General features: G+C 32.3%; 1 protein-coding gene across 1 annotated transcript; it reads left to right on the top strand.

Moving 5' to 3' along the window:
- The first annotated feature begins 524 nt into the window (after positions 1-524).
- Positions 525-16503, top strand: LOC134835688 (papilin). Its single transcript, XM_063850608.1, has 16 exons — positions 525-857; positions 7048-7108; positions 7243-8088; positions 8151-8509; positions 8674-8794; positions 8860-12040; positions 12100-12279; positions 12543-12713; positions 12793-13215; positions 13272-13457; positions 14166-14698; positions 14764-14914; positions 15051-15467; positions 15573-15734; positions 15800-15910; positions 15982-16503. Exons 1-16 carry the CDS (start codon positions 835-837, stop codon positions 16137-16139), a joined length of 7083 nt encoding a protein of 2360 aa, XP_063706678.1. The 5' UTR covers positions 525-834; the 3' UTR covers positions 16140-16503.

The following is a 16503-nucleotide window of genomic DNA, read 5'->3' as shown; positions in this document are numbered from 1 at the left end:
GAAGTGGGTTAGAATAACCATATTTAGAATAATGTAAAACAAATGATAAAGTCATGAAATAAAATGATATTTAGGAAGAACTATTAATAATTTTAAGTTTGCATTTTTTTAGATATACAAGGATTTTTAAATAAATAGTTTTCATAAAAAAAGAGTATGATTTTAATTACGGAGTTTCCGTAAAGACAAAGTTAAAAAAAATTATGCTTCCAATAAGATTAAACATATAAGTAGATTCTACGTTCATTTTTAAGTATACTTATCTAAAGAATACGTTCATTTTTAAGATCTAAAGAGAATCAAGAGAGAAACGTTCTTTCCTTTAAAAAAAAACTTTCCGTATAGTGAATAATAACCACACATGACAAAACTTTTATCCTACAGATTTCTGTGTACCATCGTGAAGCATACATATTTTCTTTTGAAAACATCAATGTTCAAGTTATATTGTTCTTCTGTTTTGATTCATTCATCGTTTGACTTGTGTCGGATGTTGTTCACATGTTCTGCGCGAATAGATTAAAAACGGATATTTAAAACGAATAGTTTAATCAGAGAAAACATAAGCAGTCAGTTGCTGATCGTCTGCCCTCAGGGTAAGACATATTTATAAAAAAAATCTTGGGATAACTAAAAAAAAATATTGAAGTTTTGCAATATATTCAATTTACAGCATATATATATTATATGTAATACTCTGCTTATATAAATATTTAAAAAAAAAGTGCAAAACACAAATTTTTAAGTTCGCTAAAAAAGTGTTTCTAAAGGATTTAAAAAATATTACGAATGCAGTTGCTTAAAGTGTAAACGTACCAAGAATAATTTAAAAAAATGAGTTATTCAAGATACACAAGGTAAGTTCATGTTCATTGTTTTAAGTGTCTCGCTAAAAAAAAATTGGTAAATAAATGTGAAAAAGAAGGAGAAAAAGGAAGAAAAATTCGCAAAGAATATATAAATCTTGTAAATGTCTATAATTTTCGGCGAATTCTGACATACAACATATATTACCATATAAATTTGGTTTCTGTGATATTTCGCCAAAAGTTGTGCTCGTACAGAAACAATAAAAGGAAAAAATGAATGTGGAGTTGATTTTTTTATAATATTGTATGAAAGTTAGAACAATACATCGAAAAAGATACAAATTTAATTTTAGAGAATATTAAAAAGTATTAAAAATATTTTAAAAAATATTTTTCAAAGTTTTCTGGATATTGTCATTCATATAAAATGCACTTGAATCATAACTAATTTTGTTTAAATAAAAAGGTCAATGATTTATGAAGCGTGTTTCTTCATTTTCGGCTATGTAATAAAAAAATATGTTGTCTGGTTTTAAAATATATATTACGTTACATATGATATTAATTAAGCATATCATCTAGAGTTTAATATTTCTTAGAATAAATTATCATTCAAATGTCCTTTTTATTATTAGTATTTTAAATGGTAAGGAACTTTTTGAACTGTCAACATATGTTTTTCATGAATGGCGCCTTCGAACTTAAGTATGTCAAATACTTATAAGAAAGGATAACTTTTATTTACAAATCAATATAACAAAAATATATTTTTTGTTTTAAAGTTTACAACAACTTCAATTCATATGTGCAGCAAATTGAAATTACAAAAAAAAAATAAATAAAATAAAATAAACAAATCTACAAAGATAAAAATTCTTTTGTACATTTCAGGGAATTTTCAACGCCAAATTTAACCATTATAATATTAGTACGCATATGTTTTAAATTTTTTGTTTTTTTTTATATTCGGTATTTTTTAAAGAAAGAAAAAAAATTATCATACATAATTTTAAAAAAGTAAAAAAATAAAACAAAAGATTCTGGGCAGTGATTTTTATAACAAATGTATTTTACAAAAATATTCATTTAAAGCATAATTTTTTTTTTCATTTGTTAGATTAAGAAAATTGAGATTTTCTACTTATTTTTTAACTTAATTTTCATTATAAAAACATTTTTTTAACCAGGTAGGCTTTTAATAGAAATTTTTATCTTGTGTATTAACAATAGCTCGTCAAGTTATATTTTTATTCCGTAGAAATGCCACAGGCTCTTTAATGTTTGACCACTCCTAATGCATTCTCTAATGATATAAACTATTTATGTAATTATGGTTTCAACTTTTCAGTCAGGATCACAGACAACAGTATCAGCTGATCTAGCTATGTATGTCTGAATTTTGCACTGTAGTATAAATGAATTAAACGTCTGATTAACAAATGTTTCTTTCTCTTATTCTCTTTCAACATAATTCTTCCTTTCAATAAATTTTTATTTTAAGAATGCAAAACTTTCGATACTTTTTCTTTCACTTCACCATACGCATCACAAAGCATGTCGATTTAATTTTATGTTCTGACCACCGTTTATAATAATTTATTGTTCTGCTCTTTTTTATCTTTTTTTATAATTGTGTCTCAAATTCTCATCACTCTACAAGTGCACACCAAAAATTTGTACGATACAGATCATTGACCAGACCAGACGCAGGAACGAATATTAAGAACAAAAAGAAGACATATGCACCTTTTATGTTATAATATTATGTATGAACAGTCTGATGATTATGTATTTTATTTTGCAAGAATACACACGTGTATTCTGGAACAATTCAATGATAAAAGTTTCAGGCGAATTATATTTAGAAATGACGAAATGGAGAGATTTTTCATTATTTTAATAATAATGTAATAACAACAATAATAAAAAAAATCGATTTTATGACATGTTAATGATGATATGCTTTAATATGCTTTTTATTTTATTTAATGTTCTATCTTATCGTACCGAGTTGTATTTTCTACTGCAGAAAAACATTGAAGATATTATTATATTAATTGTTTTATTTATTTGTACGAGATTTCTTTATGAAATGCATTATAGATAAACTAAAAATTGTTATATCTTAAAAGAAAAAATGTTGAATAAGAATGAATTTGATTGAAATCTTGTTTGATTTTTTAAAAACTTTAGATTTTTTAGAAGATAAATTTATCAGCAAAAATGATAAATGTGCACTTCTAACTTCTAGACGTATAAACAAACATATTGATTTAGATTTAAAAAATTTAGATTTTATAAACTAGATCACCTGGAATATTTCACTTTAGCATAAATGTTGATACTCCATAAATTGCATAACACTTATCTCATAAAGCAATAATGGGCTTCGGACATTCCAGTTTTAAATATTCTCTCCCTATGGTTTATTTTAAAAGTTATATGTTTATGGCATCTAAGAAGAAATAAGTCAGTAAGAGTTATATAATGTACATATTATGAAAATTCTCATAAAAAAAATTGAATAAACAAGCAATTACACATCAATGTATTTTCTATTATTATTTCGTTTTTTTTCTGTTTTGTTATTCTTATTCATTCATAAACTTTCTTCCAATGAGTTTTGAAAATAATAATAATTAACTTAATATTTATTTTAATATCTGGAGTTTCAATAAATTTATCGAGGCATCGTATTAGTTTGTTTATATATTTCTTGATATACCATTCACTTTTAAAAGAAGTTTTTGAAAAATGAAGTTTTTCTTTAATAAAAAAAAAGTATACATATAGGTAAATAGTTGTCAGAAGAACGACCGTTTTGATAAAAAAAAAAACTTTAACACATGACACACACGATGGAAATTCAAATATTGCATTGTGAAAAAATTTAAACCATTTTTTTACGTGAAGGTTCGAAAATTTCTTAATGATTCGAAAATCATTAAGTGGAAAACAATAATTTGGCATTTTCCTAGAGTATTTTAAGTTTTCATACAGTAGAACGGCATGTTAAAATACAACACTATGTTAAGTAGTGAACTTCGTATGAAATCTTAGAATTAAAAGTAAGTAGGTTATGTCATCATAAAAATTGCAAACTATTGAAATTTCATAGAAAAACAGGGGAAAATAATTATTTATGTTAAGTTATTCTCTGTTTTTCTGAAACGTGTAACACAAAAAGAAGGCCCCCAACATCAAAAAATCGTATTTCAAATCGTTTCAAATATTGTTTATAGTTAAATATCCACTAAACTCGAACATTAAAAAATGTTTTAAATCATTCATGTATTTCCTGTAGTAGTCAATCTGTTTTGAAAATTAAAGGTTTTACATTAAAAGCATATTTGGTCGATCATAATATTTATTTCATTCAAGCTGCTCTTTTCTTGTGCTTGCAAAATGATTGTAAATGATGTTTACGTGATATAACGCATTATATTAGAATCATCGTCGTAAACTGTAACAATAACATAAAATATTTTCTTTTCTTTCGAATAAAACAAAACACACTTGTTTTGCGATTTTGTTCTTCGTGTAAGATATTTATAAAAACTAAAAAATTGAATGAAAAGCACCAAAAGCATTTGTTGAATGTTTTTTATGATTTCCTGGAAGATTTTCATTATATGCAAAATGATATGCCTAAATGTAAAAAGCTATTCAAAAATTTTGCACCTAATCACTTGAGTGCAGTGCAACTTTCACATACAAGCCTAAAGTTAACAGTAGTAAATATTAAAAAAAAAACTTGTAGTAAATATATTTGATGTATACATACAAATTATTAAATATTAATTATGATATCATTTTTTGTTTTAACAAATATTTATAAATATTTAACAAAAGTTTTATTCTGTCATTATACGGATAGCGTCGAATAACAAAGCAATCTATAAATTATTTATAATTAAATGTTTTTATTTAATATTTAAATAAATAAGATAACAGATTCTTGTGTTTATTATCTAAAGCAATTCGTAGTTTTGCTATGTGACAAAGGTGTCGAAAAATTGGTCATTATCATAATTTTTATGATAATTTTTATAACGTCTACGTCGAATATTCTTCGATCAGACGGTGTTAATACGAAAATTGTGTTTTAAGATACGTATGCCAATATTTATCTTAGTTTTTTATTTAGTTCTTATGTGCGTGTTTATCAAAGGATTATTATTATTATTTACATAACTATTCATCTAAAGTAGATGATTTTTCTGACAAAATTATACTTTTCATTAAAATTTATATAATCTGTTCAACCAAATATTTATAAAAAAAATAAGCTTAAGTCATTGTTTTATTTATGTATCGTATTAAAAAATTATTTGGGCAACCATGGTGAATTTTTATAGCTATTAAAATCCATAAACTAAATACAAGGATGTGTCATCATTTAAAAGACATAGAATTATCTTTATAATCAAAAGATGTTTTTAACACACTTCAATGACTGTCTGTGCTTTTTCTGTCGATGATGCCACTATATTTATAAAAATTCAACAAGTGCAACATTAAAGAAATAATAAAATATAGATCTAAAAATTATTTACCTTCTGCTAAACTGAATCATCATAATATAAAAAGTGTAACTATGAACACTATCCATTTTTTTAATCATCTCGCTTTTTATGACCTCCTGCAATGTTGCATTCTGTAAAATTCCAGAACCACAGACACATTATAGTAATATTTTACAACAGCATCATCTTCTCATGTTCCATCGTCGCTTTTTTTCTTTCGTCTAGTGTTTAGTTTGTCGGACAAATACAAAACACATGGTTAAAAACATATGATAATAAAAAATCTAAAAAAAATGAATAATGCAAAACGGGAACATAAAAGTAAAATATTTAAAAAAAAATCATCAATAGTAAAATATACGTTTTGAAATGAATTACTTCATCTTTGTACAGTAAATGAGTTGTGTTATGCAAACGTAGCTTTGAAACAGGATCCAAATAATATATAGGTATTAACTATTTCAAAACAGCAATGAAATCAATAACCACAAACAAATAGTGCCTTATCTAGAAAAAGTATTAAAACAAATTAAAGAACACATTAACAGCCACTTCAATTTTGCCAGTTATTAGATTAGTTAGCGTTTGCGGTAGCGTGGAAAGATAAACAAAAATGAACAGTTCCATTTAGGCATAAAAGATATATTTACAAGAGTTTATGTTATTATATTTTCTTTTTCGCACCGTACACACGGTTAGTAAATTATTAATATTGTAACTTTTTATTTGAGATTACAATGAGTGTCTTCTATATTACGTATTTTTCTTTTCGATTATTAGCAGAGTGGCATTTATTACTTATTCAAGTTATTCACACGTCTGAGTTTTTGAACAACTGTTCTCATGTTGTACGTATTAATTGCAATGATTTGCGAATAGTAAATGGAGCCATAGTTACTTATAGTTACAATTTGTTAAAACATCGTTGGTTACATTGTGTTTTTTTTTTATTATTTAAGAAGTTTCCGTTTTCTTTTCTTATTAGATTCTTTTTTATCTGTTGATAAAACAGTGTCAAAGAAAATATCGGCAAACTTTTATTGTTTTTTTTTATTTATAAATAATTTCAAAATCATGTATTCAAAATAACTTTTCTGAAGATTTTATTATTTTTTATCACTATTATCTAATTTTAGCCTTTAATATTAACTCCCAAAATTATATTTACCCCTAGATTATGAAAAAAAAAAATAAATAAATTAAGTCAATTATATACATTTTTAAGTAATTCTACAATTTCTTATTTTAAAATTATAAAATTTCTCCATTTTTCTCTTAAAAATTCAAAATTTCTTTATGATTTTTGTAAATTTCCCGGAAACGAGGTTTTCAGGTTTCTGCACTTTTTCCAAGGGCCAATTATCCTTATGAAAAATAAAACAAAATTAATTTACTGTACATAACATGAGGTGGTAGCTTCATATCACTCAAAAATTAACTTAAATAAATTTTTATGCAATATAAGTTTAAAAGAAGCCGTACAAATAAGCACAGCAAAAAAAATATATAAATTGAATCAATCTAACGTTTTATCATGAATATATTATAATTAATGAGTCCAATTTATTAATTTGTTAAGCGATAATAGTTTTTACAATACAAATTTTAAAAAAATTATTTGAATATTATTTTCAATTTTAAATTTCTTTATTTTTTTTAAACATTATGTCTATAAAATCATTATAATCTATTTTTTGTGTTTTTTGTTTTAGTTCAATTGTATGGCTGCTTATAGTACTCTCAGTACATATTAATGTTACACAAGGAAGAAATGTGAGTATTATTTGTTTGTATGTTTTCATGGAATATCTATTGTTATGCAACAAATCTAAATATTTATGACTAAAACAGTTTTTAATTAAAATTCTTTGAACGCATATTCTTTTTCCGTTTTTCTCTCATGATAGCACCGACTACGACATAAACGACAACATGGTAGTAGATTATATGTGCCAGATAGCTACATTATACCAGAAGGAGAAGGCGACGGAAATTGGGGACCATGGGGATCTCCATCTGAGTGTACGAGAACGTGTGGAGGAGGTGTATCCTATCAGACAAGAGAATGTTATGATTTAGATGAACGAGGGAACCCTCGTTGCACCGGAGGCAATAGAAAATACTTTTCTTGTAATACGCAAGATTGTCCAGAAAATGAGCCTGACTTCAGGAAGCAACAATGCTCACATTTCGACTCGTCCCTTTTCGAGGGAGCAAGATACTCATGGGTACCGTACACTAAAGCACCTAACCCTTGTGAGCTGAATTGCATGCCAATAGGTGAACGATTTTATTACAGACACAAGAGCAAAGTGATTGACGGCACTCGGTGCAATGATGAAACATTTGATGTTTGTGTCGATGGAAAATGTGAACATGTTGGTTGTGATTTATTGCTGGGATCTAAGGCTAAAGAAGATAAGTGTAGAAAATGCCAAGGGGATGGCTCAAGTTGTCGGACACTTACAGGATCTTTAGAGCAACCCACATATCAAGTAGGATACAATGATGTCTTATTGATTCCTGAAGGTGCCACAAATATCGAAATTGCAGAGAGAAATTCGTCCAGCAATTATTTCGCAGTTCGCAATCTAAATGGGACATACTACCTAAATGGAAATTACAAAATTGATTTTCCACGAGCTATGACATTTGCTGGAACTGTTTGGCATTACGAACGGAAGGTACAAGGATTTGCGGCACCAGATCGAATTACTGCGATCGGTCCCACTACTGAGGGAGTATACTTAGTTGTAAGTTTTTCTCATTTATGACTAATTCATGAGAATTGGATTAAATTGTCTTTCATTCAAAGCTTTTAGCTCAAGACCGAAACGTTGGTATTGATTATGAGTACAGTATGCCATCAAATGTTGCCCCAGTAGAACAACCAGAATCATATGTCTGGACTTTCACAGACTTTACACCTTGCTCAGTGACTTGTGGCGGAGGAACTCAAACCAGAAATGTGAGTTGTAATGCACGAAACTCAATGGTTGAGGCTGATCCTTCACTGTGTGATGCAAACGAAAGACCCTCCGAAGTTAACAGGTGTATGCATGTGCCATGCCCCCCAAGATGGGTAGAAGGAAAATGGTCAAAGTGCTCTGCTGCATGTGGGGAAAATGGAACCCAAAGTCGCATTGTACAGTGTGAGCGAGCAACTGCTGATGGGTAAGAAATAAAATTAATCTGCTTCACGATTTAAGTCTACGAAAAAATTTTCGCTTCTCAACTGAACTAAAATATTACATTGAATATTATTAAAATAATACACTAGTTGTAAAATAATTTAATTGATTAATCAATAATTTAATTTTATTTAATAATTCAATTAGAATTGTGACTTTGGTCGATGATGATATTTGTCGTGCTCAATTTGGAGATAAGCCAACAGAGTCACGTCCCTGTAATCAAGGGGATACTTGCTCACAATGGTTCACCGGTCCTTGGACACCAGTAAGTTTTAATTATTCAAATTTATGCAGTACATACATGGTACATTAATGACTTTTATAATTTAGTGTTCAAAATTGTGCGGAGAAGGATCTCAGTCACGCAAAGTCACTTGTTATCAAAAAGAAAAGGATGGAAAAATTACCGTTTTAAAGGATGATGAATGTGCTGAGGAAAAACCAGAAACCGAGCAGAAGTGTACATTAAGACCTTGTGAAGGAGTAGAATACATCACGTCACCATGGAGCGGTTGTGAAGAGTGCGGACAAACAGAAGAAACAAGGACGGTCGTATGTGCATCAAAAAAAGGAAAAGTTTATGATGACAAGTTTTGCGTTAATCGTGAGAAACCGGAATTGAAACGTAAATGTGAAGGTACTCCAAAAGCATGTGACTACCAATGGTTTAGTGGTCAATGGACTAAATGCTCTGCCGTTTGCGGAAAAGGAACAAAGTCACGTAAAGTTTTATGCGCACAGTTCGATGGAGATGTCGTGAAAAAAGCAGAAGATGATTCCAAGTGCAATGCAGAAGAGAAACCAGCGGAAAACGAGGACTGTGATGCAGGCGACGATTGCCCTGGTCAATGGTTTACCGGGCCTTGGACAGATTGCAATAAACACTGTGGAGGTGGAGAGCATTCGCGATCAGTTATTTGTATACTTAATGGAACAGTTACGAAGGCATCAGCTTGTGATCCCGAAAAGGTTGAAGACTCTTCAGAGGCTTGTAATACAAAGCCTTGCGAAGATCTTGAAGAATTGTCTATGTCAACAACAGAGAGCAGCACAACCATTGTTGATGACGATTTGGACTATTGTGATGAAGAAGATTACGAAGAAGATGGTGTATTAAAAGTAATGGATGATGACGAAGAGGATGAAAGTACAGAGCTTTCAGAAGGAACTGAATTGACATCGGATGGCACAGACATGACCACAGAAAGTACATACACCGATGATGAACTAATGCTTAGCGACTCCACGCCAGTTGCATTTACCGAGCTAACAGGAAGCACGGATGATGTTACCACAGGAACTGAAGGATCAGGAGACAACGAAGTAACATTGTCAACTGATGCTGGCAGTGGTGATGGTTCAACAGAATCTAGTGTGTCTTCCGAAGATGTTACAAATGTCACAGATGGATCTGATGCTACGGAAAGTTTAGTGTCAACTGATGTACCATCGCAGACTACAGAATCTTCACCTTCAACAGAATCTACTCAAACTTCTTCATCTGAAATGATTGAAACAACTACATTAACAGGTGTTTCAACAGAAGAAAGCACTGCGAAATCTACTGAAGTTGATTCTTCAACAACAACAACATCCGATGAGACAACATCCGAACAACCTACATCAACTGAGGAAACAAGCACAGCTACATCAGAAGAAACGTCTAGCATGGCCAGCTCCACAGAAACATCTTCAGCGCAATTTGAATCGACAACTGAAGCAGATGCAACAACATCAACCGAACCACCTATTGCAGAGAGAATGGATACAGATACAGAGGTTGACGATGAACTCAAAACACAAATTAATCCCGAATTAGCTTCAATTGAAACGACAAGTTCTGACACTACTGAAAGTACTTCCGAAGGTACTACTTCCGAAAACGATATGCCATCTTCAGATGATTCTACTGTTACTTCAGATGAAACATCAGAAATGGTTACACAAGCAACGGATGTCACTGAAACCGGAAGTACCGAAAATGTTGCAACAGATGTCACTAATGAAGCAGCTTCTACCAGTAGCGACGTTGAAACTAGCACTGTCGATATTTGGAGCACCAGTGATACAACAGAAGACCTCGAAGGCTTGACAACTTCTAGTGATGTAATAACAACTATTTTGGATGAACTTAAACCAAAAAAATGTCGTCCAAGACCTAAAGTACCAAAATGCCTTAAGTCTCCATATGGTTGTTGTCCTGATAATTCAACCGCTGCTACTGGTCCCTTCGATGAAGGATGTGCCATTCCCAAGACTTGTGAAGAAACTAAATTTGGATGCTGTGATGATGGTCTTACACCGGCACAAGGACTTAAAAACAAAGGATGTCCCAAATCACAATGTATGGAAACTCTATTTGGATGTTGCAGTGATGGCAAAACTGCAGCTGAAGGAAACGATGGTGAGGGTTGTCCGATTCCAACAACAACAATTAAGACATGCCATTCAAGTAAGTATGGTTGCTGTCCTGATGGGGTTACTGATGCCAAGGGTAAAAAGGGCAAAGGTTGTCCAAAAGTTACTACACCAAAACCTCCAAAAACTACGACACCGAAAGATTGTGCCAAAATTGCAGCTACAGGAAAACAAGATAAAGATTGTGCACCGTGTGCCAAAGAACGATTTGGCTGTTGTCAGGATAACGTTACGCCTGCTCACGGACCAAATGGAGAAGGTTGTTGTTTGGAGACCGCCTTTGGGTGCTGCCCAGACAATGTCAATCCTGCTCGTGGTCCTAATCTCGAGGGTTGTGGATGTGAATATTCTCCATGGGGTTGTTGTCCTGATAATCATACCTCAGCAACTGGACCAGATAATGAGGGATGTGGGTGCCAATACTCCGCATACAAATGTTGTCCTGATCAAGTTACGCCTGCAAAAGGTGAAAACTATTTCGGATGTCCCTGTTCCTCATATCAATTTGGATGTTGTAGTGACGGTATTACTATTGCTACTGGTCCTCAATCAGCAGGATGTCATTGTACTTACTCAGAGTTTAAATGTTGCAAAGATGGTGTAACGGCAGCTAAAGGTCCTGATTATGAAGGATGCACTTGCGCTGAAAGTAAATATCAATGTTGTCCAGATGGCGTAACGGAAGCACAAGGACCAAACTTTGAAGGATGCGAATCGAAACCAAGTGAATCGCCCCAAAAAGCTTGTAGTTTGCCAAAAGACATGGGCTCGTGCAATAACTTTACTGTTAAACACTTCTTTGATACTGAATATGGAGGTTGCTCCAGATTTTGGTATGGAGGATGCGAAGGAAATGATAATCGCTTTGACACGTTGGAGGACTGCAAAGTTGTGTGCGAAGAGCCTGCAAATGAGCAAGATGCATGTCATTTACCTAAAGTTAAAGGCCCTTGCACAGGCTATTACCCATCTTGGTACTATGATTCGGACCGAAATGCTTGTACACAATTTGTATATGGTGGTTGCCTGGGTAATGCTAACCGTTTTGAGACACAAGAAGCTTGTCAAAAGCAATGTTCACACAAGGCATTACGTAAGTATAGTTTTTCACTTTTTTTTTTTTTGGTTTTTAACTTAACAACATTTGAACAGCCCCTTGTGAACAGCCATTGGAGGCTGGACCTTGTTCAGGTTCCTTTGAACGCTGGTACTTCAACAAGGCAACTGATCGGTGTGAACCGTTCATTTATGGTGGATGTAAAGGAAATAAGAATAACTATGCAACAGAAGCTGCATGCCATCATCATTGCAAGAAACCCGGAATTGGAAAAGGTATACTGAATGAATTTGAATTAAATTTCAGCATGGAATTATCTGTATCTTACTGTAGATATGATACTTTTAGTACATATTTAATCTTGAACTATACTTTTGATGTATTTTAACTAATTAATATGTACTTAACTTGATAGTTTATTTTATACTTCATCATTTATTAAAGATTTTTTTTTATTTTAACTTTCATGTATTATGCTAATTACAATTTTTGGTTGTGGTGTGATATTGTTGTTCAATTAATAAAAAAAAAACTGTAGATGTTTGCGACTTACCAAAGGCCCTTGGCTCTTGTGAACGCAAGCTTGCTCGATGGTATTTCTCTAAACAAGATAACAAATGTGTACCTTTCTACTTTGCTGGATGTGACGGAAACGATAACAGCTTTGTATCGTTAGAAGAATGTGAATCCGATTGTCCGAGACAAATCGGTAATGCCCTTTGATTCTAACCATTGATTTATTCGGAAACATAAGCTTCAATTTTTTTTTTTTATTATTTAACGTTTAGCTAAGGATCTTTGTTATTTACCTGCTGAAACTGGAGATTGTGCTGATTACACGGCACAATGGTATTGGGACACAAAAGACTCGCGATGTCGTCAATTCTATTATGGAGGATGTGGTGGAAATGAAAACAGATTTAAAACAGAGGCTGATTGTCAGAGCAGATGCCAACATCATGAGGGAAGTCGCCCTGTTGTGCCAGCTCCAACACATAGACCGCATAGACCATCTCAACCAGAACCACAATTCACCGTAGAAAGCTGTAAGTTGTCATATGAGCCTGGCAATTGTGGGGATCACTTACGTAGATATTATTACAACTACGAATATGGTAGTTGCGAGGAATTCGCTTATACTGGTTGCGATGGAAACGCCAATAACTTTGAAAGTCCTGAAGAATGTGAGAGACATTGCTCAAATGTGCAAGGTAAGATCACTTGATTCAAGCTAAAATAAAGTTGATGCATCATTTTTTTTTACCAGATCGCTGTTCGCTTCGACCTCATCCTGGTCGTTGTTCGAGTAATGAAACCCGTTTTTACTACGATAGTCGAGCTAATGGTTGTTATCCATTTACTTACACCGGATGTCAAGGCAATTCAAATAATTTCTTTGATAAACAAGAGTGCGAACAATCATGTTATAAATCTGAAGTGGAATCACGATTCGGTAAGCTTTTTATAATTTTTTTAAAATTATATGTGCGTTTTATCAACTTGTATTAGCTATCTCCAATGATATATGTTACCTACCCGTGAGTCCTGGTCCTTGTACACATTTTGTTCGTCGGTATTTTTTCAATCCAGCCACACGATCGTGTTCTGATTTTGAATATGGCGGCTGTGGCGGCACAGATAATAGATTTATGTCCATTGAACACTGTCATTCAGTATGTTTAGGCCATATCCATGATCCACTTAGAGATATCACTTGCTCAATGTCTGTCCAAATTGGGAAGTGTCTAGGCAATAGTCAGCAATTAAAACGTTATTACTATAATTACAAAACTGATAGGTGTTATCCCTTTATATACAGTGGATGTAATGGAAATGACAATAATTTTGAAACGTATTGGGAATGTTTAGCATATTGTCGTAAGTTAAATTTTACCGGTATAATTGGGAATGGTTTGAAGATCACTAGTTCATAAGGTGTATGGCCTGTTACTTTATAACGATTTTTACCTTACATAAACCATTTCAATATTTTTTGATATCCATCATATATTTAAAAAGCTTTCATCGTTCAACGGCACTTAAATAAATATTACTCTTTTATGACATTAATGAGGTGTAATACAAGACACATTTATTAATGTACATATAATAGTATTTACATTATTTTGATCTCAATGTCTTTAATTTTAATTTCTACTAGATGTTGACAGAGTTGACTGTAGGCAACACGATGAAGAGTGTCACCGATTGCAATGTCCTTATGGAGTTTCCCGTTCTTACGATTCAGATGGATGTCAACGTTGTGAATGCGAAGATCCTTGTCGAAATTATCAATGCGGTGCAGACCAAGATTGTGCAGTTGACATCCAGTCTTCTGCTCCCTATGGATCAGAATTTGTTCCTGTTTGCCGAGACCGTACAAAGCGCGGTAGATGTCCACACCTTGTGAACGATACTCGTTGTGTATCGGAGTGTTTCTCAGACGCTGATTGTCGTGGAGATACAAAATGTTGTGTCGCTGGTTGTAGTAATGTTTGTGCGGCTCCCGAGTCAGAGTTTAAACCAAGACCACCTCCAAGAGGACCACAAGAAGAACGACCAATTGAATTGGAACAAAACATTCCGGTGGAGGAAACCGAAAAAGCGATCTCCGAGGGCGGCGTTGCAGTACTGCGATGTTTCGCAACTGGCTTCCCACCACCAACTGTGTCGTGGAGAAAGGGAGAAGTTGTTGTAAGAACGAAAAATATATAAAAGCAAAATGACACCGACATTTATTTTTCTATTCCTTGATTTAGCTTAATACACATGAAGGAAGATATGCATTGACTACTGAAGGAGATCTGCAAATCGTTCAACTTCATAGAACAGATAGTGGAACATATGTTTGTGTAGCTGGCAACGGTATTGGAGAACCTGTGTCTCGAGAAGTCAGTCTGACAGTAACTGGTAAGTCGTTTTTCTTAAATTATTGTTTTTGGTATGTGGATTTCAGTAAAGAGTGCTCTTATCTTTTCTCTTTATAATATAATTTAACTTTTCATTGATTAATTTATAATTAACACACTAACTTAAATAAATGTAGATCCTGAGCCAGTTGAAGCTTATATAATGGGTGAAAAGAACTCGACTCAAATTGTGACACTAACGAAACCAGCTGCATTAAGATGCCTTGCTGGTGGTCACCCTAAGCCTTTTGTTTCTTGGTGGCATGGGGATAAAATGATTCCTTTAAATACGGAAAGGTACCAAGTATCGCGTGACTTTACACTTGAATTAAGTAAGGTTGAGTTGAGTGATTTGGGTCCATATGTTTGTCAGGCGTATTCTGGTGGTAAAGCTGCTGTTTCTATTTCAATTACACTTAAAACGTACGGCCCAGTAACAATAACTGATCCCGAAGAGGAAAAATACCGTCAATATGTGATTGAACATAGAGAAGAAGCACCAACCAGACGTCCGCCAACATTCCGCCCAAGACCTTCAGTAGTACCAAGCACCGGTAAGTTTAGTGAATATATAACACTATATTAATGCATGGCTTATTAATATGCAAAAACAAACAATCAAATCATTAGTTACTACTTAACTTTTCATTTTGATGCAGCACCTGTAATGGCGAATATCATATTACCTCGTGGAGAAAAACGATTTGGTGTGGGTGGAAATATCAATATATCTTGCACAACGGATGGATATCCAGTGCCTCAAGTTTCATGGTTCAAAGATAATTCTCAATTAGAAGAATCAAGCCGTGTACAAATCACTGGTAAGAAACATTTTCTTATTACTTTAATTTATTAATTAAAACACCTGATGTTTAAACACCCTTAGAAACCAATTTGATTGTATTTAATGTTGACTCATCTGACTCTGGGTATTATAAATGTTTGGCAAGAAATCAATACAGTGAGGCATTCCACGAAGAATATCTTACAGTTGAAGGTAAAAAGTTTAAGAATCCAATTGATTATTTTTATGTTTTATATTTACATGTATATACATTTTTTTTGTAGGAGCTGTTGTACCAGACAATTGTACTGATAATCCATTCTTTGCCAATTGTGCGTTGATCGTAAAAGCAAATTATTGTAATCACAAATATTATGCCAAATTCTGTTGTAAATCATGTACCTTAGCTGGTCAATTAAATCAACAATCACCGAGACGATAAGAAAAAGTGAATGAAATATTAAATACATTATATATAAAAACAGAATAGGGACTCGTCAAATTATTTAATTGAAAATTTCACTTTAAGGAATATAAATCAACAATGTGCCAACACATGTGCCTTTTATTAAGTAAATTAAGGATAGTTAAAAAAATTATTTCGTGTCAGTTCCGATATTCATCGATTTTATTTAATCCCCGAAATTACTATTTACTTCGTGAGTTAAAAAAGTTTTCTACATATTTACCTAAATTTCATGTACAAAATAACTTTGTTACCCGTCTTTAATAATTAAGTAACAAAAGCTCCTAACAAATACGTATATAAAGTAAAGATAATATACCTAAATAGATTTAAGTAATTT

This window comes from Culicoides brevitarsis, chromosome 3 (genome assembly GCF_036172545.1).
Source record: "Culicoides brevitarsis isolate CSIRO-B50_1 chromosome 3, AGI_CSIRO_Cbre_v1, whole genome shotgun sequence".
NCBI classification, from domain to species: Eukaryota; Metazoa; Arthropoda; class Insecta; order Diptera; family Ceratopogonidae; genus Culicoides; species Culicoides brevitarsis.
Note: the sequence above shows the minus strand (reverse complement) of the source record. Positions and strands in the feature narration are given on the sequence as shown.